At 37.9% G+C, this 23,207-nt stretch overlaps 1 protein-coding gene across 4 annotated transcripts in view; it reads left to right on the top strand.

The window, feature by feature from the left end:
- Nucleotides 1-23,207, top strand: part of AP2A2 (adaptor related protein complex 2 subunit alpha 2) — a 45,435-nt gene that overhangs the window by 20,204 nt on the left and 2,024 nt on the right. Inside the window, exons 3-21 of one of the 4 annotated variants that reach the window (XM_064657613.1) lie at nt 2,464-2,606; nt 3,234-3,427; nt 5,348-5,477; nt 6,439-6,540; nt 8,023-8,131; nt 8,635-8,782; nt 9,216-9,384; nt 10,539-10,676; nt 11,983-12,165; nt 12,501-12,598; nt 12,774-13,005; nt 13,813-13,986; nt 15,954-16,117; nt 17,850-17,927; nt 18,825-18,907; nt 19,657-19,746; nt 20,571-20,694; nt 21,462-21,578; nt 21,767-21,836. In XM_064657613.1, coding sequence (XP_064513683.1) covers nt 2,464-2,606; nt 3,234-3,427; nt 5,348-5,477; nt 6,439-6,540; nt 8,023-8,131; nt 8,635-8,782; nt 9,216-9,384; nt 10,539-10,676; nt 11,983-12,165; nt 12,501-12,598; nt 12,774-13,005; nt 13,813-13,986; nt 15,954-16,117; nt 17,850-17,927; nt 18,825-18,907; nt 19,657-19,746; nt 20,571-20,694; nt 21,462-21,578; nt 21,767-21,836 — 2,546 coding nt within the window. Of the gene's footprint in view, nt 1-2,463; nt 2,607-3,233; nt 3,428-5,347; nt 5,478-6,438; nt 6,541-8,022; nt 8,132-8,631; nt 8,783-9,215; nt 9,385-10,538; nt 10,677-11,982; nt 12,166-12,500; nt 12,599-12,773; nt 13,006-13,812; nt 13,987-15,953; nt 16,118-17,849; nt 17,928-18,824; nt 18,908-19,656; nt 19,747-20,570; nt 20,695-21,461; nt 21,579-21,766; nt 21,837-23,207 lie in introns of all 4 variants that reach the window. The other 3 variants (XM_064657612.1, XM_064657616.1, XM_064657614.1) reach the window with 3 other exon arrangements.

Here is a 23,207-nt window from a genome sequence, read left to right as displayed (position 1 = left end):
GAACTTGGCCTTGGAGACTGGTTGGGGTGTTTTCACTTTTGGTAAAGTTCATGTAAAAGTTACTTTCTGTTGCCTATCTCAGAGAAGCAACTAAGGATATTAATGCCTTCCAATACCATAGTAAGTCCTCAGTTATGTAGACTTGGCCACTCTCATCATGATTTGGTATGTTTTTTGTTGCTGGGTAATATAAAACCCTGCTGGTTTATTCACTGATTGTTTCTTTTCCTTCCATCTCATGTAGATTACTGACTAAATCAAATTTTAAGAGTTTCTACAAACTCTTCTTAAGTATCTGAAAAAAATGTTAGAAAATTGAAACTGTCTCTCTGCCTCTTCCTATGAGGTTTTGTTTGGGTTTTTTACCTTTCCTTAGGAGAGACCAGGAATCTTTGATCTGCATCTCCCTGTCATGATGGGATAGGAAGAACTTGTGCTCTTGGGTGCCATTTGGGAAAATAGGATAGCAGGAAGTATTTATGTTCTAAATACAGAATACTTTATTCCTTTGCTGCTTAAGCCATAGTTTGAAGGCCACAGCAGGTAGGCAGACATAGTTGAATATCTGCTCTTTCCTCTGGCCATATTGCTTCCAAAAAAGGAAGAAACCCCTTCCACCCTGGGTGTTTCACTCTGCTTCTTCCAATAGTTATTCAGATGTCTAGTAAGGCAAAATGCCTTACATAGGTTTGCTGAGTCATCAGGAAAATAGCCTTATGGCAGCAAACTGTGAATGTGACTTGAAGAAAACATGTCTTTGAGCATCCTTCTGCAGAGCTGGCTGTAGTCAGAGGATCTTGACAGGATCCAGTGTAGCAGGATTTCACTGTCATGGATATCTTCAGTAGTGCTGCTGCCTGTATCTAAGTAAAATGTGACATGTATTGGCTTACCTGAAGACAACTTCTCTTTGCACAGCATAAAAATAGCTTTAAGGTGAAGCTTTTTGTTGGCAACTGAAACACTATGTGTGCCAGTTAAAAAAAAAATCACTGAATGTAGTATGAAATCTATGGGAACTGTAGATTCATGTTGCATGAGAAATTTAGCATCCCTCTGTATCAGTGGATGAGTAGGAAGAAGGAAAAAACCTTCTGTACTATTAAGATTATTATATATTTAACTACCTATTACAGAAATCTGAAGTTTTTTTAAAAAAATCCTGACAGAGCTTTTATTTGCAAAGATGATGAGTAAGGGATATCTTATGGAAGCTTTATTGTATGCAGTGCTGTTCTGGCTGAACTTGCCCATCGCTAAGGAATACACAATGATGTGACAGACTAGTTATTCTGGGCCCAGAATGCTGAGGCTAAGGAGCTTGTATAGCCTTTTAGGCAGCAGCATCTATCAAAAGTTTGCTACCCTGACTCAACTATCTAGCATTCAGGCTTTGCTAATTTACTGGGTATTCTTTTATCTCCTGATTTGAGGTGGGGAGAGAATGTAATGCAGACAGTGTATGTTCCTATGCAGTTCTTTCCTTCAGGAGAAGCAGTGATCTGCCCGATGAACTGTGAGCTGTGCTGCTCCATGTCGCTTTTACAAGCTTCTAACATACAGCAGTTCTGCAATGTAAGGCCAAACCTCTTTAGGGTGCATTCTTCTTCTAAAACTGAAACACCTGTAAATACTTGCAATCTACAAACACTTTAAAGTTCTCATGGTAATTTCATTTCATGTCTTTGGGATATACATCTGTCACTCTATCTTTCTAAAACACCTTGCTGGGGTTTTTTTGTTGCTACTGAATTCTCTACAGTGGTGCACTTGAGAACATGCATCGAGACCTGTGACTGCAATAAAGGTTTGATAATTGGTTTAAGAAGAGAACATGTGTATGAAAGGCATAGCTGTTCTTAAAAGAAACAGCAAAATCTCCACTGAGCAAACATATATGCACTGCCTCTTAGTAAGATCATACTTTAAGGATACTGCAGGATGATTCAGGGACTAGCTGATAGCATTATTTTATGACCATCCTTTAGGATATAGATAATGAATGGTAAATGTAATTAACAAAAGAATCTTCAGATTTTCGGCTACCTGTGTTCTGTGACTGGGAATAATTTTTTTAAAACCCAGAAGTTGTTCGATTGTCTGACATCTGATGATGATTTGTGGTAACTTGAATCTGTTTAGCACAAAATTATGTAAAGACTATAGTGCTTTAGGTTGGAGGTAAAGGGATATATTTATCATTTTGTTCACTGCAGAGTGAATAGCAGCTGAAATAAATTTTAAATTTGTGAAATTCAAGTACTGCAGTAGCTGAACCCTCAATTTGTCCCTCTTCTGTAGGGCAATACATATGGAATTAAATACCAATATTAATTACTAGGTGCAAATGTAAGTCTTGTTACTGTAAGATAGGATGAGGTTCCTCACTTCCACTGAGGAGGGGGTGGAACCAAGTATAGGCATAACATAGGCTTAATTGTTGTTTGTTTCTTTACTTTTCAGGTGACAAGGCTCTGGATGGTTACAGTAAGAAAAAATATGTCTGCAAACTGCTTTTCATCTTTCTTCTGGGCCATGACATTGACTTTGGTCACATGGAGGCTGTAAACCTGCTCAGTTCCAATAGATATACAGAGAAACAGATTGTGAGTAACTTGGGCTCTATAAAAGATAAGCTGGTCTGTCTAATATCCTGCCTCAGCTCTAGAGTCTGTAGAGGACTTTGCTTCATTCCTCCTGCACTGGCTTAAAGCCTTATTTTGGCTCTGGCAGTGATTCTGAAATCTAAACACCTTTGTGCCCAGGGAGTCTTGAACTAATTGCAAAAGCTAAAATGTGTGCTCTGCATAAAATTATTACTCTTGTTAAGAAACTGCCTTGACTCTTGCATTTAAAGGTAAATAAACTTTTAATTTTCAGAATATTTCTTTCTGTCTTCCTAGGTACGGTTGTGTTTATCAGATGTGTGTAACATACTAGTGTCTGAATAATAAACCGAATTCTTGATTTGCCCCCATTCATCTAAAATGGTATTTTGAGTGTAAGCTGAAATAGACTGATGAAACATTTAAAACCAGATAAATTAGGGTAACGCTAAACTTAAATTTTTGTTTACTTAATCTTCCTAGCCTTTGCTGTATCTAAATTTCTATTTCTGCCCATATAGTATTGGAGGAGAACTGTATGTCTCAAAGAATGACCTGTGTCGTTAACAGAAAGCAGAATTGAAGTCAACTAAAATAAATTTTCGTTTTGCTTTTTCTGACTCCCAGGGCTATCTCTTCATCTCTGTCCTAGTGAACTCTAACAGTGAGCTGATCCGCTTAATAAACAATGCCATCAAGAATGACCTGGCCAGCCGAAACCCCACCTTCATGGGGCTTGCTCTGCATTGCATTGCTAACGTGGGGAGCAGGGAGATGGCGGAAGCATTTGCTGGAGAAATTCCAAAAATACTTGTGGCTGGGTGAGTATGAGATGCTTCTCTCAAGTACAATACCAATAAACCTTTTCAGCAACTCAGTTGCATTGCAGCAGCTTAATCCATGCTTAGAGCTATACAGCCCTGGGCTTACAGTAGAGTGAGAGTTTCCAGTGGCTGCAGGTACTTGGACTTAACTGAGTATGGAGTTGCTTGTAGGTGTGTAGAAATACATGGAAATTAAGACTGTCAGTATCTTGAATAGGCTTTTACAGCTTTATTCTGATCTGTTTTTTGTTCTATATAAATGTGTAGTAATAAACACCCCTGAAATGTGTGTTTTACTTTCATTACCTCTCTTAGTGAAAGAAAGAAATGAACCTAAATAGATGTTTATACTACAATTTTTTTTTATAAACTGAAACTCTTATGTAAAGGCACTGACTTCATAAGGAACACATTACTGGTTTGTGGGCTTTCTTGCTTCCTCTGCTAGCCATGTAAACAGCAATTTGTGTAACTAGCTAGAGGTTTCTAAACAGACCTGGCAAATGTCCGAAACTGTAGTTAAGTAAATGTGAAGTCAAACTTGTGATTCTAGGGCTAATGTATTTAGTGAAACTTAAAATGTCCAAGTGTAAACAGTGTGTTTAGACTCTTATGGATATGAAATATTTTAGAATATGCATGGATCTTGTTCTATAGCAAACTTAATGTCTTAAATTAATATAAAAAGTGACATGTGGCATAAGAACTGTATTAATACTCTAAATGTCAAGCACTGCCCTTGCCAGATGTTATTCTCCATGTAGCACAGTGGAGACAACACTGCAGGGATGAGTCCTGGGTTTTAATAAGATAACCTTAAAAAGTTCCAAAAATTTCACTTAAGGTCACCAATTGCAGACAGAGTGTGGCACCTTCAGTTCAGACTTGTTTGAACTTAGACTTGTAGCTCTGTTTATGTTCTTCAAGATCTCATTCCCTCTACATTTCTAAGATAATATGTATGAAATACATATGTGTACATGTCCTATCTAAGTGACCTGTGCAGAATGAGCGTTGTCAGTTACATTTGCAGCTTCAGTGTAGCTCTTTTGGCTTGAGTATAAATTGGAAGCAGGGGAGGAATAGGTTTGTGGGTTTGTTTTGTTTTGTGTTTTTTAATTGAGATACCATTTGATCTCATGGAAAAGTGATAAATTCATGAAGAATAGCTGGGCTGAATTTTTGGGGATGTGGAGGTTTCTAAACATTTAATCAGGATTGCACACTGTAAACTGACCTCTTAAAACTTTTAGTGGTAATGCTCTGTACATTTTATAGCTTTTGTTTGTGCAGCACACAAAATGCTTAATTGTCTACTTTGTGACAGGGAGTTCACTGAACTAGAATAGTAGCATGCTGCTCTTAAAATAGTCTGTTCCTGTGCCAGCAGCAGAGATGGCGAGGTGAATAGATTTGTGGTTTGCATGCTTGCTGATAGCAGACTTGCATGCTAGATATAGGTACTGAAACTTTTGAGTAGTTAATGATTTGAATCTGCTATACAGGACCTATTTGTATCTTCTATACAGGAGATCCAGCTTTGGTAGCATTCATAACACAGTGTACCTTAACTGTTTGACCTGGGTCAGTCTGGAAGAAGTTTTTTCTGGTGATTAGATGAGATAAACTTTCAATTCTGATCAAAAGATTTGAAATATCACTTGAAGTTGTAACAAATAATTGTAGAGACTACTAGACACTTGTAATGGTTGAAAACTTGACCAGTTAAACTTATTGGATTAAATTAAGAACAAATACTTGAACATAGGAAGAATTTAGTGAACTTCTGTTTCAGCTTCTGTTGAAAAGATGTGACCTGGGCAGGGATGCTGAGTCAGTTTGAAGATTGGCATAATGCTGTCCAGCAGGTAGTGCTGTGACTGAACCACTGTATTTTAAATCCATATTTTCTTGCAGAGACACTATGGATAGTGTGAAGCAAAGTGCTGCTTTATGCTTGCTGCGTTTGTATAGAACTTCTCCTGACCTTGTTCCCATGGGAGACTGGACATCCAGGGTGGTGCATCTCCTCAATGACCAGCACTTGGTAAATCAGCTTCATTGTGCTTCTCAGGCCTAGTGTGTATGAACTGTGAGAATTATGTAACATCTGCTGTTAAATGCACAATTTATTTCTTCTTGACCCTTTCAAGCAAGTGGGTTGCTGTTTTCTTCAGGCTTTGGGAAGAAAATGGAGGGAGTTTTTGTCCTTTTTTAGTTGCTGTGTATGTTCATTTTTAATAAACCTTTGCCTTTTTCTTGGAGATAGAAGAATGGTATGCACAAGTTCTTCTTTTGCTCTGGCTATAAATAAATTATTCTTGTCATACCAAGTCATACTGTACAGGTGTTATACTAATTTTCCTAGGCCTTTTAATATTAGACTTGCACTAAAGATGGAAGACTTGATTTGTCTGTGCTTGGACTTCTTGTCCCGTGGTGTTTGTGTTGTCATTCTCATCTTGTTGGTTCAAAAGACCCATTGTTCTAGATAAAAGACACTGGGTTTTTTTCCCTAGTCTAGTTACTTTATGAAAGTAAGGCTAATAGGACCCATACTTCAACAGTAATAAGAGTGTTTTAGTCTGCAGTAATATAAAATGTTTGTGTTATACAAAGTCCTCTGTTATGTTGGGTTGTGAGAATTTTTTCCTGGATGAATCTGCTGCATCTTGCTTCTGCTCACACTTCTTTTGTAAAACAAGACAATTTGTGTCCAGGCTTTATTTTAATACAGCTCTCTTATTTTAGATGTACTATCCAAATATGAGGCAAAGCTAACACAAAAATAGCATAAAATGCTCTGCAAGCTGCCAGTATCATGTTGGATTCTGCAGGTGTGGAATTAGTGTAGCTGCTAGCCAAATAAAAGGCTTTTTAATGCAGGGCTTTGTCATGGGGATAAACTCAGTTTTGTTGATTCTTAAAAAGCAGTTGAAATGAAAAGTGTTATTGGTAGCACCTTAAACTGATACAAAATTTAATTGTATTGGTGTGTTTTTTTCTAGGGTGTGGTTACTGCAGCTACAAGCCTGATCACCACTTTGGCACAGAAGAACCCAGAAGAGTTTAAGACTTCAGTCTCCTTGGCAGTGTCTAGATTAAGCAGAGTGAGTCCAATGATAACCCTGATAATTCTTCACTGTTGATTAATTTACTCAGCTTTCTAGATCAGGTTAGCTTACTGTTCAGCTTTGTAGAGGCAGATTAGTTTAGTGTACCATTAAATGTGAAGATGATTCAGTGTCACTTCATGTAGCTGGCTCACCTAACATCTTTTAACGCTTGTTGCTTACCTGGACAGAAAGCTGTCTTGGCTTGCCCAAACTTTGTTGGTGTAACCCCTGCTATGCTCCAAGTCTATGTAGCAAAAAGGTGTCTTTCTGTCTCTCTCAGTGACTTGTGTTTGAAAGGATCCTCATGATGCAGTTGAGCTTAATCCTCACTTTGTTACTATAAACACCAAAGAGTAGTTGGATCAAATACTGATCCAACTGACTTCTGCACAAACCCCTCAAAAATACAGACTGTAGCTTGAACTTTATCTAAGCTTCTAACAACATGAGTTGCCTTCCTATTCCCTATTCTTTTGAACTGCTGCTAGGTTAATAATCATGAGCATTTGATATTCTGTAAATGGGTGTAGGGGGTTAAGCAGGGGCAGGAGGTGCAGAGAAGAGTGGAGGGGCATGTCTGTAAGTTAGCATCTCCTTGCTGGAAAACTGATGTTACTGTTTTGGGGGTTTTTTTGTTGGTTTGTTTTCTTTTCCTTTTAGAAAGTATGGAAGATGTGAAGATGCTACTTCAGAAATGTATTTTAGACCCAGATTTATGTAGTCTTATACCCTAAAATTACTTGTAGTTCAAAGAAATTTAATTTCTTTTCAAATATGAAGATTTTGTCTAATACTTAAAAGCAAGGGAGTGCTGAGGGAAGTTCATAGCTGTTCTATTATTGAGTAGCAAGAATAAGGTAGAATTATTCCCAGCAAAGCTAATGCCAAACTCATGCTTACCCTAGAATTAAAGAGGGAAAAGAAATCTATGGAGAGGGGTGCTCCCTGTGAAACCTAGTCTGATCCTTATAACATTTTATTATGCATTTAAACCTCTTTTGTGAAAGCCATCTCCTTTTTGCTTTGGTGTATGGATATTATTGAAGGTGTTAGTTGGTCTTTCTTTAGTTCAGTCTGTCATAGGATCCTACACTTGAATTCCAAGCTCACCTACAAGCAGCCACCAGACTGCCTTCTGTTGGCTGAATCTGTCTTTGAATTGCTGATGCAAAGAAAGTCAAGCTTCTAGTTAACCGTTCTGGTGTAACAAGATGGTCATCTTCATGCCTAAGAAAAGCAAGTGTGCTTTCAGGAAGAAACTTCCTAGACTGCTGTATCTGTAAAACTGAATTTCTATTACTAGGGTTTCCTATGGTATACTCATAGTATGAAAACTTGCACCTAATTAATCTACTGAATTAAACATTGCTAGTGCAGTTTTGCAGGCCTCTCTGAGGTGAACTACAGTGTTCTTTGGCTCCTTCTAATGATTGTGGATCACTTCAGTAGCTGACATACTGTCTGTTTATTTTACAGATTGTAACTTCTGCATCAACAGATCTTCAGGACTACACATACTACTTTGTTCCTGCTCCTTGGCTATCTGTGAAACTTCTGAGGCTGTTACAGTGCTATCCCCCTCCAGGTAATGCACAAATCACAGCAGTGGTCAGCTCTTATGCAGTACACTGACTCCAAAGAGTTACTCTGCTGCAGCGTTATACCATAACTTGGAGTGCAAGCACATTGTCTTAAGACAAGGATGCTGAGGTTTTTATTCTTGAGTGTTTCAGATAGCTCTAAGCTACATGGCCTTTTGAATTATGTTGTGTTTAATTCTAACAGAATGTCAAACCAGTGACATTTTCCAAACTAGTGGCAATTTCCGTTTTAAACATTCTTTAATGTTATCAACTATATTAAAGCCTTGAAATATATTACAGTGCAGATTGTATCTGGCTTTTGTTCTCACCCAGATAGAACTGTTGCTTAGAATTCTTTTGCCAACTGTATATTGAGGGAGGGTAAATGTTTCTAATGTATCAGAATACTTGAGTTTATTCAGACTTAGCAAGGGGAAAGGCCTAAGGTTGAGATTAGGGTTTTGAGGAAGATGAAGTTGTCCAACGGCTTGTTCTTCTCCAGAAGACCCTGCGGTACGTGGCCGTCTAACAGAATGCCTGGAAACTATTCTTAACAAAGCACAGGAGCCACCAAAGTCAAAAAAAGTACAACACTCAAATGCGAAGAATGCTGTCCTGTTTGAGGCAATAAGCTTAATTATACATCACGACAGGTGAGCTGTGAGAACAATTCTGTTATGAGAGGGGGTTTTTTTGAAATGAAAAACTGGGACTTTGTCTTCAACAGTAAATTGAATTTTACTGGGGGAGGAAGGGGAGGAGAACAGAATATGAAGTTGCTTGCTAGATTGGAAGACAACCACAGTAGTTGAATTGAACAGTATTAATGAACTGTGTTGCTGTCAGCATATTTTTTATTGCTTTGGTTTTTGCCGCTTCTTTATTTGGTGTTTTGTATTGACCTCGGTGCTCTAATCCCACAGATTATTTGCTCACAGTGTCTGAATTTTCATTTCACTAGCAAAGCATTCTAGCAGACACTTTGAGGCATTTTAAGAAATTTCCACTGCAAAAATAGTATTCTGTATTGAGTGTTCTCAAACCTGTTGCTTTTAACCCTTTCACTTTCTCTCCTGTTCTGTGCAGTGAGCCAAATCTACTAGTCCGTGCCTGTAACCAGCTAGGTCAGTTCTTGCAGCACCGAGAAACTAATTTGCGTTACCTAGCACTGGAAAGCATGTGCACGCTTGCCAGCTCTGAATTCTCACATGAGGCTGTGAAAACACACATAGAAACAGTTATCAATGCATTGAAGGTAAATATTTAAGTGTGTGATCTGGTTTTGAGTGTTGTCTTTGTCCCCTGCCTCAATACCCTCTCCTGCACTGCCCCAAGTAATCTATCTCCCCATCCCCAATTCAGTTTATAATACTTGGGGACCAGATGAGTTATTCTCAAAGTCTGCTCAAGTTTTTTTCTTTGATCCAGCAAAATCTTGCTGTGCTGGCAATTAGAGGTCAGCTGCAGTTTATTTCTGCGCCTTGCTGGTGAATCTGATACTTGTAGCTATGTCCCCTGTAACACTATGGTGTCTGCTTAAGCTGTAGACTGAGGATGAATAATTCTTTAAAAATGTGGAATTTCGAAACTGAGAATGCTGGGGAGACAGTTTTGTTACTGTCTTGCTGGTATTGGACACTGTTCCTTCAATGGAGTAGTTTATGAGAAGCAGAAGAGCAGATCAGGTTCCAGTGCAGAATTGTAAAGACAGTCAACCAGAAAGACATGTTCCCAGGCCGTGTTTATGTTACAAAGCACAAGTCAAAAGAATAAGACTGATTTGTGTATAAATTTACTTGGACACCTGGGTTTTTAAAAGCATTGTTTTCTTCCAAGCTCATGCTTGGAATTGTATTGATGTCTAATAATACATTTGTCTAACTTTAGTGTACATATCTGTTCTAGCTGGGCTTCTGTTGTTACAAGGCATGCCTGACATTAAACCTGCAGGTAGCTACTGTCCCATTGGCCTGGTAACAATTTAACAATATCAGCCAATTACTGGTGCATTTATGGCCAGTGGTGCTGATTAGTGCATAGTGGACCACAAATCACCCTACTTAGGGTAATACTGGAGTGTTCTATACAAACTCCTCCATTCTTTTAGCACCCTCACAGATCTGAATATGTATGCTACAGAAGCAAAACCTCATGATTTGAATTCTTGTGATGTTATCTAAAAGCAGGAAGTTCTGAGACTCCAGTGACCTCTTTCTAGGTGACAGAAACTGAGAACAGAATGAGAAACTCATAGCTTATGTGTGTAAGTTCATTCATAATCTGCAAGATGATAAAAATGCACTTGGTTTAAATTTGACTGTGGATTGTAGTAAGTTCCATCTCTTAAGTTGCATATACTTTCCAAATAAAGAAGAAATCACCTTAACCTTTCACTGTGTCCTTTTACAGACTGAAAGAGATGTAAGTGTACGACAAAGAGCTGTAGATCTTCTGTATGCAATGTGTGACCGAAGCAATGCCCAACAGATTGTGGCTGAAATGCTGAATTACCTGGAGACCGCTGATTATTCCATTAGAGAAGAAATTGTGAGCTATTTGTGTTTTCCTTATTTTTTTCATAGCTGGCTTTGGTACCATAAGTATCATTTATTGATAAGGATGCTGCATAGTCTGTGATAGAGATAATTTTTCATGGTGGCTTTAAAAAAATCCACAGACAAAACTACCAAAAGAAACAAACAAAAATTCCCTAGGTTTGTAATCTAATAGCTAAGAGTGTTCTTAATTTAGGTTAAACTAATGGGAAAGGAGGCCAGGGGAGACCCTTGGAAACTAAGAATTTTAAAAACTGATCTTGCTTTCAGAACACTGCATATAAAAAGCAAAGTGAATTTTATCAATCCTGAGCAAACAGTCTCTAGATCTGAGGGTTGGGTCCTACTCTAGTCAACCGCTCGATAGCTTCAAATATTAGTGTAGTAAATGCTTATTTGTAGGTAGAACTTTATACTGTATATGCTGTGAGAACATTCTGCCTAAGGGTTCCCAAAAGCAATACCTTATAATCTGCTGAAAGAGAGGCCTGATACTTATCTCCTTCCTACCAGTAGGATAAAAATGTAGAAGTTGAAATACTCACTTAATGACCTTCCTAGGATGGTAGCCAAGGCTTGTACTTACAGGAGTTATTTAGCTTAGTTAGGTGCTGAGGTTTCTTGATTGGAGAAGTGTATATGGAATACAATGTTAGTTGATTTACCTCTTGTACTGTCTGGTTGCTGTTGACAACGTCCCCTGTCTTGGCAGATAACGTGAATTTCATTCTGTTCCTTTATGCTGACCTGTTCTTTTAAGAGTAGTAAATATAACTATAATAAAGTATGTAGAGGTCTCCTCCTAAGCTGATTGTTTGCTTCAGGATGTAGGAATCTGAGTATGACCTGAAAAAGTCAGCTATACTTTGGTGACTCTGATTTGTCTCTGCTAGCTTGAGTTTCCACCTTTTACCTTTTTTCTTTTTTTTTTTTTTTTAAGAGGTTTTCAATTTCCTGCTTGATCCTGTCTCAGAGATGGTTTAGATGGTATAGCAAACAAGAAATGTTCAATAAATTGCTCTTGATCACTTAGGTACACAGTTGAAAAGGCAAAGATACAACATACTTAAATGCATTATGGGAAAACTCTATGTACCTGGCAACTGCTGTGTTCTGGCACAGCATTTCAATGTTCATCTTTTACCTTAACTGAGGGAACAAGTGACCAAGCTGATGCATCTGAAACTGAGGCTTCTAGGCTACCGTGGGGTGTCACTGGGTGTATATGAAAGTAAATCATAATGCACAGCTTAGAGCAGAAGCTAATCAACCTTCTGTATTCTCTTTTGTGCGTTCAGGTTCTGAAAGTTGCAATTCTAGCTGAGAAGTATGCAGTGGATTATACCTGGTATGTGGATACAATCTTGAATCTGATTCGCATTGCTGGTGACTACGTCAGTGAAGAAGTGTGGTATCGAGTTATTCAGATTGTCATCAACAGGGATGATGTTCAAGGATATGCAGCAAAGACTGTTTTTGAGGTGAGAATAACTGTTTTCAATTCACTTTCAAAATGAGATAGGAATTAAGTGAACACCATGTGATATAACAGGGGAAACTGAGGTAGCTGTTTGTCCTCAAAAGTCCACAGTGCTGCTAGAAGAGCCAAAGAGTGCTCTTAAGCAAGTATAACTTAGGTTAGAGAGTCTTCTGTGAAGTCATACCACCTGTCATGCTTTTATCATGAGTGCTCTATAGTGCCTAGACCCATGGTCTGGTCTTTCAGGAAAGTAGACAAGGAAACTGGAAATGGAAGTTACAGAAAAGATCTTTTTTCATACGTTGCAGATTGATTACTATTAATATGTTTCTACAGGCCCTTCAAGCTCCAGCATGCCATGAGAATCTTGTAAAAGTAGGTGGCTACATCTTGGGAGAGTTTGGAAATCTGATAGCAGGTGATCCAAGATCAAGGTAAAACACCTTGTAAAATACTGAATTGAAGTAGTAATGCTTTCTGTAGAGAATCTAATATCTATTTAACATTCCTAAAAGCTAGTTAACAAATGATTCAGCTTTTAGTAATGCATTAATAAGGGTTATCATGTCTACAAAAACTGAACAAATTATTTTTCTTCCCATTTTTAAGTCCTCTCATCCAGTTCAACTTGCTACATTCCAAGTTTCATCTGTGTAGTGTTCCTACCCGAGCTCTGCTTCTGTCTACCTACATCAAGTTTGTGAACCTGTTTCCAGAAATCAAAACTACGATTCAAGATGTTTTACGCAGTGACAGTCAGCTAAAGAACGCTGATGTTGAGCTGCAGCAGAGAGCTGTTGAGTATTTGAGGCTCAGTACTATTGCTAGTACTGATATATTGGTAGGTATAAAGATTATTTTATTTTTTGTGCAGAACTCTTCTGTCAACAAGTTAACTCCACTAAACCTTACCTGATTGATCAGAAATCTTAATGCAGGATTAAGGATCTACAATGTAGGTGCTGATTCTTTTAGTCTACCTCATTCTGCTGCAGTGATCATTACTTTAGAGCTAAATTAAAAGTTGTTATTGCTTTAGTGGGATAAACAATCTTTAAAACGTGTTAGTGTGGAGCTGAGAAGCTAATGAAAGTTGGCATAATACAGGGTCCTACAGTATTTAGATAACAAAGGGCTTTGCTTTGAGGACTTTACTTGATGGTTGTCAAGAAAAGTGTAATTTTTTGTCTCTAGAAGTTCAGTGATTTAACTTGGGGCTCTCAGGTCTGACCAGAGCATAGCAGATTTAGTTTTGACTAAAGCTGATAAATGCTTAGGTCTGAGTAAAACCACAGAGATTACTCAAGGATCTAGTCTAGGTCTGCTTGACTTAAAGACCACTAGATCTCCTGTGATCTAATTTTTTTAATTTTTATTTTTAATTTAATAGCAGTGTTTCAGAGAAGTGATATGCTCCTGTTCTCTTAATCAACTGCTTTGAGAGGACTTCTGAAAGTTTTAAATATTTTATTTTTTTTAAAAAGCAGTCAATCTGTCACTGTACAATAAACTGCATAGTAATTTTCTCTGTGGGTAATTACTTCTGCTTTTGCCCTATGCAATCTATAAGGGTGTATCTCTTCAAAGATTCAGAAGCTGGTTTGGCTTTTTGTCTTAAGTTTAACTAATACCTCTTTTTTGTGATAAGGCTACAGTGTTGGAAGAAATGCCTCCCTTTCCAGAGAGAGAATCTTCTATTTTGGCTAAACTCAAGAAGAAGAAAGGCCCGGGCACAGTTACTGACCTTGAAGAGATCAAAAAGGAGAGGAGCTCTGATATGAATGGAAGTGCTGAACCTGCCTCTGTCAATGCCAGTGCTGTTGTGAGTTTAAAAGCTGTTATTTCACTAATTTAGATGGTGTGCAAGTGAGAAAAGAATGTTTTCCTTCAAGTGGCTTTTTAGGCATTTACAACTTCTCATCTCAAACTTAAGACTATTGGGTGTTTGTTATAAAGCAGGGGAATGCACAGCTGCTTTCCCCCACTGCATGCTTGGATGCAGTTTTCCTTTGGAAATAATTAAATAAATGGAGACAAACTGAGCCTAAAAAAATCCCTTTTACATCGATATTTGAAAAGTGTTGCTGTAAACTTAGAAATGGGAACTTACTTGCTGGTGAAATTGCAGTGAAGGCGAGATTATAAAATTAAACTCTTATTAGATTTTACTATTAAATTACATTATTAAATTATAAAAGTAATATTTGAAAGGAGTTAACTTGAATTTCAAAGTATCAGCTGTTCTGTGGACATAACATGTCCAACATGTTATTTTGCATCTTGGTTTGGGTTGTTACTGTTTCTACTAGAAGTGGAACGTCCTTAAATCAATATAATGTTGTTACTGTTTATTTGACAGTAATACTTGAGTTCAGTTATGATAGACAAGGCCACAGTTGTTTTTTTTCTTCTGAGCTGAAACTTCTCATTTTATTGTCAATTAAAGCTGGTAGGATCAATTTTTCCCATTATCTAATACTTCTTTCTGGTTTTAGTACCTAGCATAACTTGTAATTACATTTAAGATACAGTAGAAGATTATCTAAGAGAAGGAAGTATTGTAGCATGCTCCCTGCCCAGTTTGTTAGAGCATAATACTTAGTCACTGTAGTATATGAAAGTAGATACTCCAAGTGCAACATTTTTGATTGGACAGAAATCTCTTTCCAGTGAAAACTTGCCAAGTTTTCTTTGCATGCCAAACTGACTGGGATGACTGGCAGTTAATATTGCATTATGTTTTATGAGCTTCACTTTATGGGTTGCAGGCATGTAACAATCTGCACTGTGTTACCTTCATTAGTGGCTTTGGTGTAACCCTGGTTTAGATGCCAGAAACATTGCAAATATGAGCTCCAACTGTTTGTTTTCAGTAATTATTAATGATTGGCTTATGAAAACTTTTTGCCAGGGAATTTTTCATTATACTGCATCAACTTCAGTCTTTGGAGTATACAATAACTTTGAGTTGGCTTACAAACATAAGATTTCAGTTTCAATCCAAATGTATCTCATGACTTATCTTCAGATTACCTGGCATATTGTAAGGTGCTAATGTCTAAAACATGAACATTTTGATTAACAGTCTATGCTTTGTTCTTGCATGCAACTTGGACACATATATGCAACCTCTGTTCCACAATTGTGTCCTGGCTACCTGATTTTTTCTATTTGAGAAAAAAATACTTTAAAGGTCTTGCCTCTTCCTTCAGTGTTTGCAGCTTGAACTGGCTACAGGCTCTGCTTTTTTTGCTGGTTAGCTTTTACATTCATTCTAAGGTTTGCCAAGCTTCAAAAACCCAGGATTAAATAGATAGTCAATTTTAAAGATGCTGTGATGACCTTTGATTTTGATTTGTGTAAAAGCTGCTACCTTTCTTGCTGGATTCTTCATGAAAGAAAAGCAACAAATTTGAATTTTGTTCCCTACAGTACTTAATTTCCCTTGAAACTAAGAAGAGAGAAGAGAGGGGAGAAAAAACTTTGTCATCTTTGTCATCTTTCTTCTGCAGAATCAGATTCTAGACAGATGAATTTTGGTTTTGTTTTTTTATCTGACATTTAGATGGACATAACTCTCTTCAAAGGAAAAAAAGAAAACCACATCTGTAAATGACCTTAAGTTGAAATACAACCTAATAACTGCATTTGTGAACCCGTTTACATCTATTTGAGCCTTGATTTGGGGTGGGGAGAGGCACTTTGCTGTAGCTTACTTGTCTGTGCAAAAGAAACAGCTTTGTTTCAGTTTTCCTGCAGTGTAACACCCAAGTGTCTTGTCTTCCTTAGTCTACTCCTTCTCCATCGGCGGATCTGCTGGGTCTGGGTGCTGCCCCTATCACCAATTCAGCTCCCCCACCTTCCTCTAGTGGTAGCCTGCTGGTGGATGTATTTTCAGATTCAGCTTCTGCGGTTGCACCTCTTGCTCCTGGTTCTGATGACAACTTTGCGAGGTAATTAAGTCACCCTGAAAGGAATCTGAAGGAGAATTTGTCTGTTAAAACAGGACTGAAGGAAAAAAGTAAATAACTTTTGGTTTTATTTCAGCATGTTGAATGCATTCCTAGGTGGTACATTTTCAGCAAGAGAGGTGTTCTTGAACTCTCTGCTGGATGTGCTGTTACTGAATATCTCTGCTAATGGAAAAACTGGGTCTGTTGTAACCAACCCGAGGATATTGGCCACACAGTAGTGTCTAGTTTTCATGCTGGTTTTGCTTCTTTGTTAAATTAAGCTGCTTCTGCATCTCAATACATCTTGAATTTGGGGGTTATCTGGCCTGATATGAGTATATTTATTCTTATTTTATTTTCTTAAAGTCTTCTTGTGTCTTTCCATTTATGGCAAGCTGATACTGAAACAGTGAGATGGATTATATCCAGAGATACTGCTTCCCAGAATTTCAAGATATACTTAAATTACTCTGCTACTGTCTAACAGGCGGGTGTGAAAAGGGGGATAAAGAACAAGTGGTTTTCTTTTTTTTTTTTTAATAGGGGATTTAATGCAAGTGTCTTTCTAATTACAATAGCCAGTCTAGTGTAGGTACGTGTTCTAAATCCTGTTAGTATTAAAAGCCACTGGGGCTACTCTCAAATGTCATTTGGCTAAAATTTTGGGAATAAATAGCACAAGATCACAGAATGTCTTTAAAATCAGTTGTCTTATTGGACAAAGAATGTATTACAATTGTCAAGGACCAAATTTTGAATGTTGACATGACAAATTTGCAATGCATCTTAATATAGAAGATATAGATAGGGAAACTGATCTGCCTGGATCATTGACTCTTTCATCAAAATTTTATACTAGGCAATACATTGTTGCAGGTTTGCAGTGATTAAGATTTGATCTTGTGTTTCTCTTGGAAAGTCATAAGTGGTGTTTGATCCTACAACACAATACCAAGACTTTAGGAAGCTGCACAAGCTTGTTCATGCATTTTTTTTAAGCATAAAAAAAAGAAACCAATACTAGTAGCTTCATAAGCAAATGTTACCTAAAAAGAGTTTTCTCTTTCTGCAGAAGAAAGTATAGCATTGCCCAACTCCTTGGTCTGTCTGTAAATGATGAAATGCTTCTCTAATGATACTGAGAAGTTGCTTTTTACAGTTTCCTGCCTCTTTTTAGTGCTGTTGTCACTTTTGTTTCTAATCTGTTACTTGGGTAAGTCATTCTCTGTGTGCCCGTGTATTCTTGCCTATGCTTAATACTCGTGTGTTTTTAGGAACTGATTGTGCACCTGTAATTAGAAGGGGTGCTAAGGTTGATGAGGTCTCTGCTTCAATGCACACATTTGTAGTAGTTAATATACAGCTACATTGATGATTTTGAACTAAAACATTTTTGCTGTCACAGTTAAACACTGAAAAGGACTTGCTTCTTTAAGAGGTATAAATTTAAGCTACTGAACGCCTTCAGCTATCTCCTGTCTTCATGAAGAATTTCTGTTTTCTAACAGTCTGGGTGGGATGGGGGAGAAAAGTGGGGGAAAACATTGCCTAATGCCTAAAACCTTTCTAGGTGTACTGAGCTAGGGCAGCTAATAAATTTTTCATGCATTAAACTCAGCAGTGCCATTTTTGAGGAAGGAGGTAAAAGAAATAACTAAGCACTAAGCTGTCTTTACTAACTCCTGCTATCTCTGTCGCTACTGCCTTTCTTCCTTTTTGCTGCCTGAACTAGCCCTGACCTGGCTTCATCTGAGGTAGTTTCTGAGGAACCAGCTGATACTGTGCATGATGCTGATGAGCTTTTTCACAAGTAAGCAATACTAAAACCTTGCAAGGCTGGGCAATTTCCAGAATATAGTTATAAAGCAAAACTATATTGTGCATTAACTTAATACCAGCAAAACTAGAGAAACATGTACTGTCAGACTTGTGACTATAGAACACCTCTGTGGATGCTGTGGATTTTGTGACAGGCTCATGAATACACAGGTTAGGGTTGCCTTTACAAGTCAGTGCTATCACACACTTCTCTAAAATGAGGCAGTGCCAGTTGTATATTAAGTTTTGCAACTATTCGCAAATAAAAAAACCCCCACGAGAGTACTTGTCAAAAGTACTGATATTTGGGAGTGTGTTTTAAGTGCCTTGTATGCAAAAGGCAGATGTTTGCTGACCACCTCTTCTGCTTTTAAGCGAGGGGTGACAGAAAGGACTGAAATCACTGCATAATGGGCTTTCTCTCTCAAAATGGAAAAAGTACAGCTCTCAGTTCACTTGGGTGATACAGGAATGGTAAAACAAGAGATTCTTTTTTCTTTCAGGTTTAAACAGTCAAAGCTTCAAACTTTTCAATTCTGCACCAACCTAATGAGTTTCAGAAGTTCTCAAGACTAATAAGAAAAATCCTAGTCTGTTGCTTGGTCCTTTATTAGACAGTGTGTGTGTGTATAGCATATTGTGGTTTCCTTCCTAGTTTCTCAGACATCCTATCAAATAAAATTTCAGTTCTTTTAGTGTCCTACAAGTGGTGGTTCTGGTTGTAAAAGTGTCTTTTCTAACTGCAGTTTTCTGCAAAGGCCTCTCTCACAGACTGATGCATTCTAGGTTAACCGCAATCTTCATCCTCTGTGTAAACCCTGAATTTAGTGGTTCTAAATATTGTTTAATGTGGCTCAATTTAAAACACATTTTCCCTCTCTTCCCCTAGGTTTGTGTGTAAAAATAATGGAGTCTTATTCGAAAATCAGTTGCTACAAATTGGCTTGAAATCTGAATTTCGGCAGAACCTGGGTAAGATCTTTTGGACCAAGTGGTTAGGTGTCTGCATTATCAGTCTCAATGCCAGCATGATATTGCAGATAGACTTACTTAATTTTCAGCTGCTTAAGAGGAAAATGTGATCATAGGCCTAGGCGGTCTTATGACTGACTCCCTCTGTTTGTGCATCCCTGTCTTCCGTGTGGGCTCTTGTTTCCTTAAATTTTTTGGTTTTTTTGGTAGCTGAGATGAAATGGGAATGTTAAGTGGTACTGTAAACTCCAGCTCTTGCTGCCTAGTTGTATGACTGATACAGCCAGGGTTATAAAGGATCATTCTTCTCAATTTTTATATCTTACAGTATAGCTTATTGTATTAGTATGAGACACAATACACTTCAGATTTAATGCATGAGATCCTGGAAGTATCTAGGAAAGGGCTGGGAATTGAATACAGGCCAGGACTAGGATTGCTTGCTTCTCCCCTTCTGCAAAACTCTTGGTGGTGTAGTAGCTTCTTTACATAAAAAGTAACATTCTGCAGCAACTGGAAGACTTCCACTGATTATTTAACTGCTTGTGTGACAGCTACTGTGGGAGGGATCTAATGGTTTGGCTAAATCATTTCATTTTGAACTGGGAATATCTTGGTAAGATAAACTATGCTTGGTTCTTAAAAGTTGTTTTAAAGGTAGAAGGCAGTGTATTAGGAAATTAAAACATGAACAGTTCAATATGATTAAGTGTACCTAAAATTCTGATGTCTCATCCTTTTCTTTCTAGGGCGTATGTTCATATTCTATGGTAATAAGACATCAACACAGTTCTTGAATTTTACTCCAACAGTAATCTGCTCAGATGACCTTCAGTCAAATATCCTTAAATGCAGTAGCACATGTCTGGTTTTATTTGGGTTTTATGGTTTATGTTGCACAAAATTGTAATAAAGCTACTGGATCCAGGCATGGTGTCCTTGAACATGAAGAAATGGGAAACTTGCTGATAGCTTTCCAGAGTTCTTGTAGAAAGAACAAGTCTTCAGCAGGGATGGAAGATTCTTTCTTTAAAGCTCTGGTTTTAAACACAAATTTTAGTCTTGAAATAAGGAGAAATTAGGCTGAACAAATATGTAATGTAGCTTTTTCCACTGTCATTAAGTGGCAGGGGAGAGACATGTCCTTCAAGTACTGCATTAGCCCATAACCTAAAACTTGACATGGAGATGGAAGAATACACGTACACCAAGATGATCGCACTTTAAAATAAGCTCCTAATTTATGGCTCATACTTAATGCTTGGTATTGCAAATTTAGGATTTCTGGGAGACTGTGTAATCAGCAGTGTTTGACTCAAGGTATCTCTGTAATATTCAAAATAGTCCTGGGGTTTTTATTGTTAAGTCTGTACTTTCATACCTTTTTAAGGGCATCTTTAAGAGAGTATCCAAATTATTGAGAATTGTTGGAGTTATTGCTTGTAGGTATGTAAGTATGAAAAAAAAAAACAAAACAAAACAGCAACCAACCAAAAAAACCCACCCCACAAACTTTTTTGTTGTACAAGAATTGAGCTTTGAATGTTCAGTAGCACGTAGAGAATGAGTGAATGTGATGCTAATTCCTCACGTAGCTTATGGGAGGATTTGCTGGTTTTTAAGTTATCAAGTCATTGATCTGTTTCCTTAACTACATTTTTATGCCTGAATCTTCAGACAAAACCTGTTGACCCCACAGTGGATGGAGGTGCACAGGTTCAACAGGTTGTGAACATCGAATGCGTGTCAGACTTCATGGAAGCTCCAATCCTGAACATTCAGTTCAGGTAAAACACAGGATTCAAATGCTAGTGAATTAAATAGATGAAAGATGTTAAATTTGCCATGGTCCTGTGACTGAAATGTAGAATCTGGACACACAAAGCTCTCTTGGGTAGACTACTTACTTGAAAAATTGATCTAACTAAGCTTTAAGCTACTTGGAACAATGTGGTTTAAAAAAAACAACAAGCAAACGAACAATCAAGAAGCAGCTACTGATAAAATGGCTCCATGACTTCTCTTTCTGCTATCTGTATAAAACAGCAGTCTTCCTGTTTGCTTAAGAAATCTTGACAGGAATATATGCAGTAACTTCTCCCTTCTGGAAACCAAGAACATTTCTGCAAATGACTTGGCCTGAAAATGTACGCAACCAAAAATAGAATCTTGTTCTGTCCACTTAACATCAGCTCAACTTTATGAAATCCTGCTTCCTGGGCTACATGCTGTTATTCTAGTCTAAAATGGTTTTGTTGGTATTTTTTCACAGGGATGTATTCTTCACTCCTTTGGGTGATATCTAGGATAACAATCTATGTTAAAACTGAGAGATCCCTGTTAAAAGTTTGGCCAATTCGTGTGCTATCTAAGCAGAGCAAATAAATTCATTTAACAGTGGATTAAACTTTATATTATAAATATCATCTGGTTATGATAGATTTTAATCATAAGCAATTGGACCTTAGTGTTCATCCTCTGTTGCTTGGTTGATTTATGCTGAGAGACTGCTGACACTGCCGTATACATTGTGTTCTTTTTATTCCATATGCAGGTATGGTGGAACATTTCAAAATCTTTCAGTAAAATTACCCATCACACTGAATAAGTTTTTCCAGCCAACAGAGATGTCTTCTCAAGACTTTTTTCAGCGTTGGAAGCAACTGAGCAAGTAAGACTTGGTACTTGGGCCTGGGGCTCTTGTGGTGGGCCAAGGGAAGAAAAAGGTGTATTGAGAATGTAGCTGGTGCAGTACCTCATCCCATACTTAATCCTGTAAACTGTAAGCTCTCCCAACAGACTTAATTGCTGTTGAACAATGCTGTACATAACACGTGTTTATCTTGCCTTGCCTTGCAGTCCAAAACAAGAAGTACAGAATATCTTCAAAGCAAAACACCCAATGGATGCAGAGATCACAAAAGCAAAGGTAGGTGGTAGTGTGGTGTTTTTAATTCATAGTGTAAGGGGTTAGTGGCATGTCATGTTTTAACCTCAGCTGGCAACTAGGTGCCACACAGCCATGGGATGGGGCAAAGAATAAGGAGGTTAAAAGTGAGAAAACATGTGGGTTGAGATAAAGACAGTTAGTAGCTAAAACAAAAACCATGCACGCAAGCAAAGCAAGGAATTAACGCTGACAAGCAGGTGTTCAGCCATCCCCAGGACAGCAGGGCTCCCTCACGTGTAACAGTTACTTGGAGAGATTACTTTATCGATAGGAAACTAAGAATATTGACCAGAGATGGACTCTACACAATTTATTTATTCTGACTGGCAAAAGAGACAGATGGTATATGTATGTCTGCATATATGACAGATGATATATGTATATCTTACCTCCACTGAAGAGGTGAAAGGTGTTCTGTATTCAAATGTGTAAGAGGCACTGCCCTTATTTCCATAGCTTGCTACAGTAGCAGGTTATACACAGTGCTAACAACCTTGATAAGGCTCTTTGATGGCAGTTGACTTTGCCATAACAATACACAGTTTTATCTACTAAAAGCAACTGGTAAGAGTGCAGGTTTAAAACAGGATTTTATATCTCATCCTCTGCCTCCACACTTCAGAGCCAGGCTCTGGCAATTTAAGAGCAAAAAGAAAAGAAACGAAACCAAAGTATTACCCAACCTCCTTCCCTCCTTGCTCTTGGAGTTCAGATGGTGAGGAGCTGCAAGAGCTGAGTGGTCAGTGCTCTCAGTATTTGTTTCACAGCACCTAGTTGCAGGACCACATCTGAGGCAGCTTTAACAGCAGAACAGGATTTCTTTTGAGGTCAGACTATTACACAGAGACATGTTTTTACCTACTAGGATTAGTGCTGTATATGGGAGCATTGGCTGTAGGTGAAGGTTGTGATATGGTACAGTCTGCTCTCAATAAATGTCTGAGAAAGTCAGAGAAACCTTTCAGTACTGCAGCACATAAAACCACACAGTGAACACTGCAAGCCTGATTTGCAGACATATTCAGCAAATCTGGAGCTCAAGCAAATTTACATAAAAAATAATCTGAGCTATGAAATACTTCTTTGCTTTTGTACTCTTAGAAAAATTCAAGTTTTGCTATAAGGACAATATAAAGCCTGAGAGGAATAATAAGCAGTAAATAAGAAAAAAGCACCATAGGGACATTAAGATAGATAAAACCATAATACAGGAAGTAGTGGAATCCCCATCCTTGGAAATGTTCAAAAAATGAGTGGATGTGGCACTTTGTGATATGGTTTAGTGGGCATGGTGGTATTCAGTCAAAGGGTGAACTCGAACATCTTGGAGGCCTTTTCCAACCTTAATGA

Source organism: Pseudopipra pipra, chromosome 6 (assembly GCF_036250125.1).
Source record: "Pseudopipra pipra isolate bDixPip1 chromosome 6, bDixPip1.hap1, whole genome shotgun sequence".
Lineage (NCBI taxonomy): Eukaryota > Metazoa > Chordata > Aves > Passeriformes > Pipridae > Pseudopipra > Pseudopipra pipra.
The sequence above is the reverse complement of the archived record's forward strand: the minus strand, read 5'-3'. Positions and strand labels throughout refer to the sequence as shown.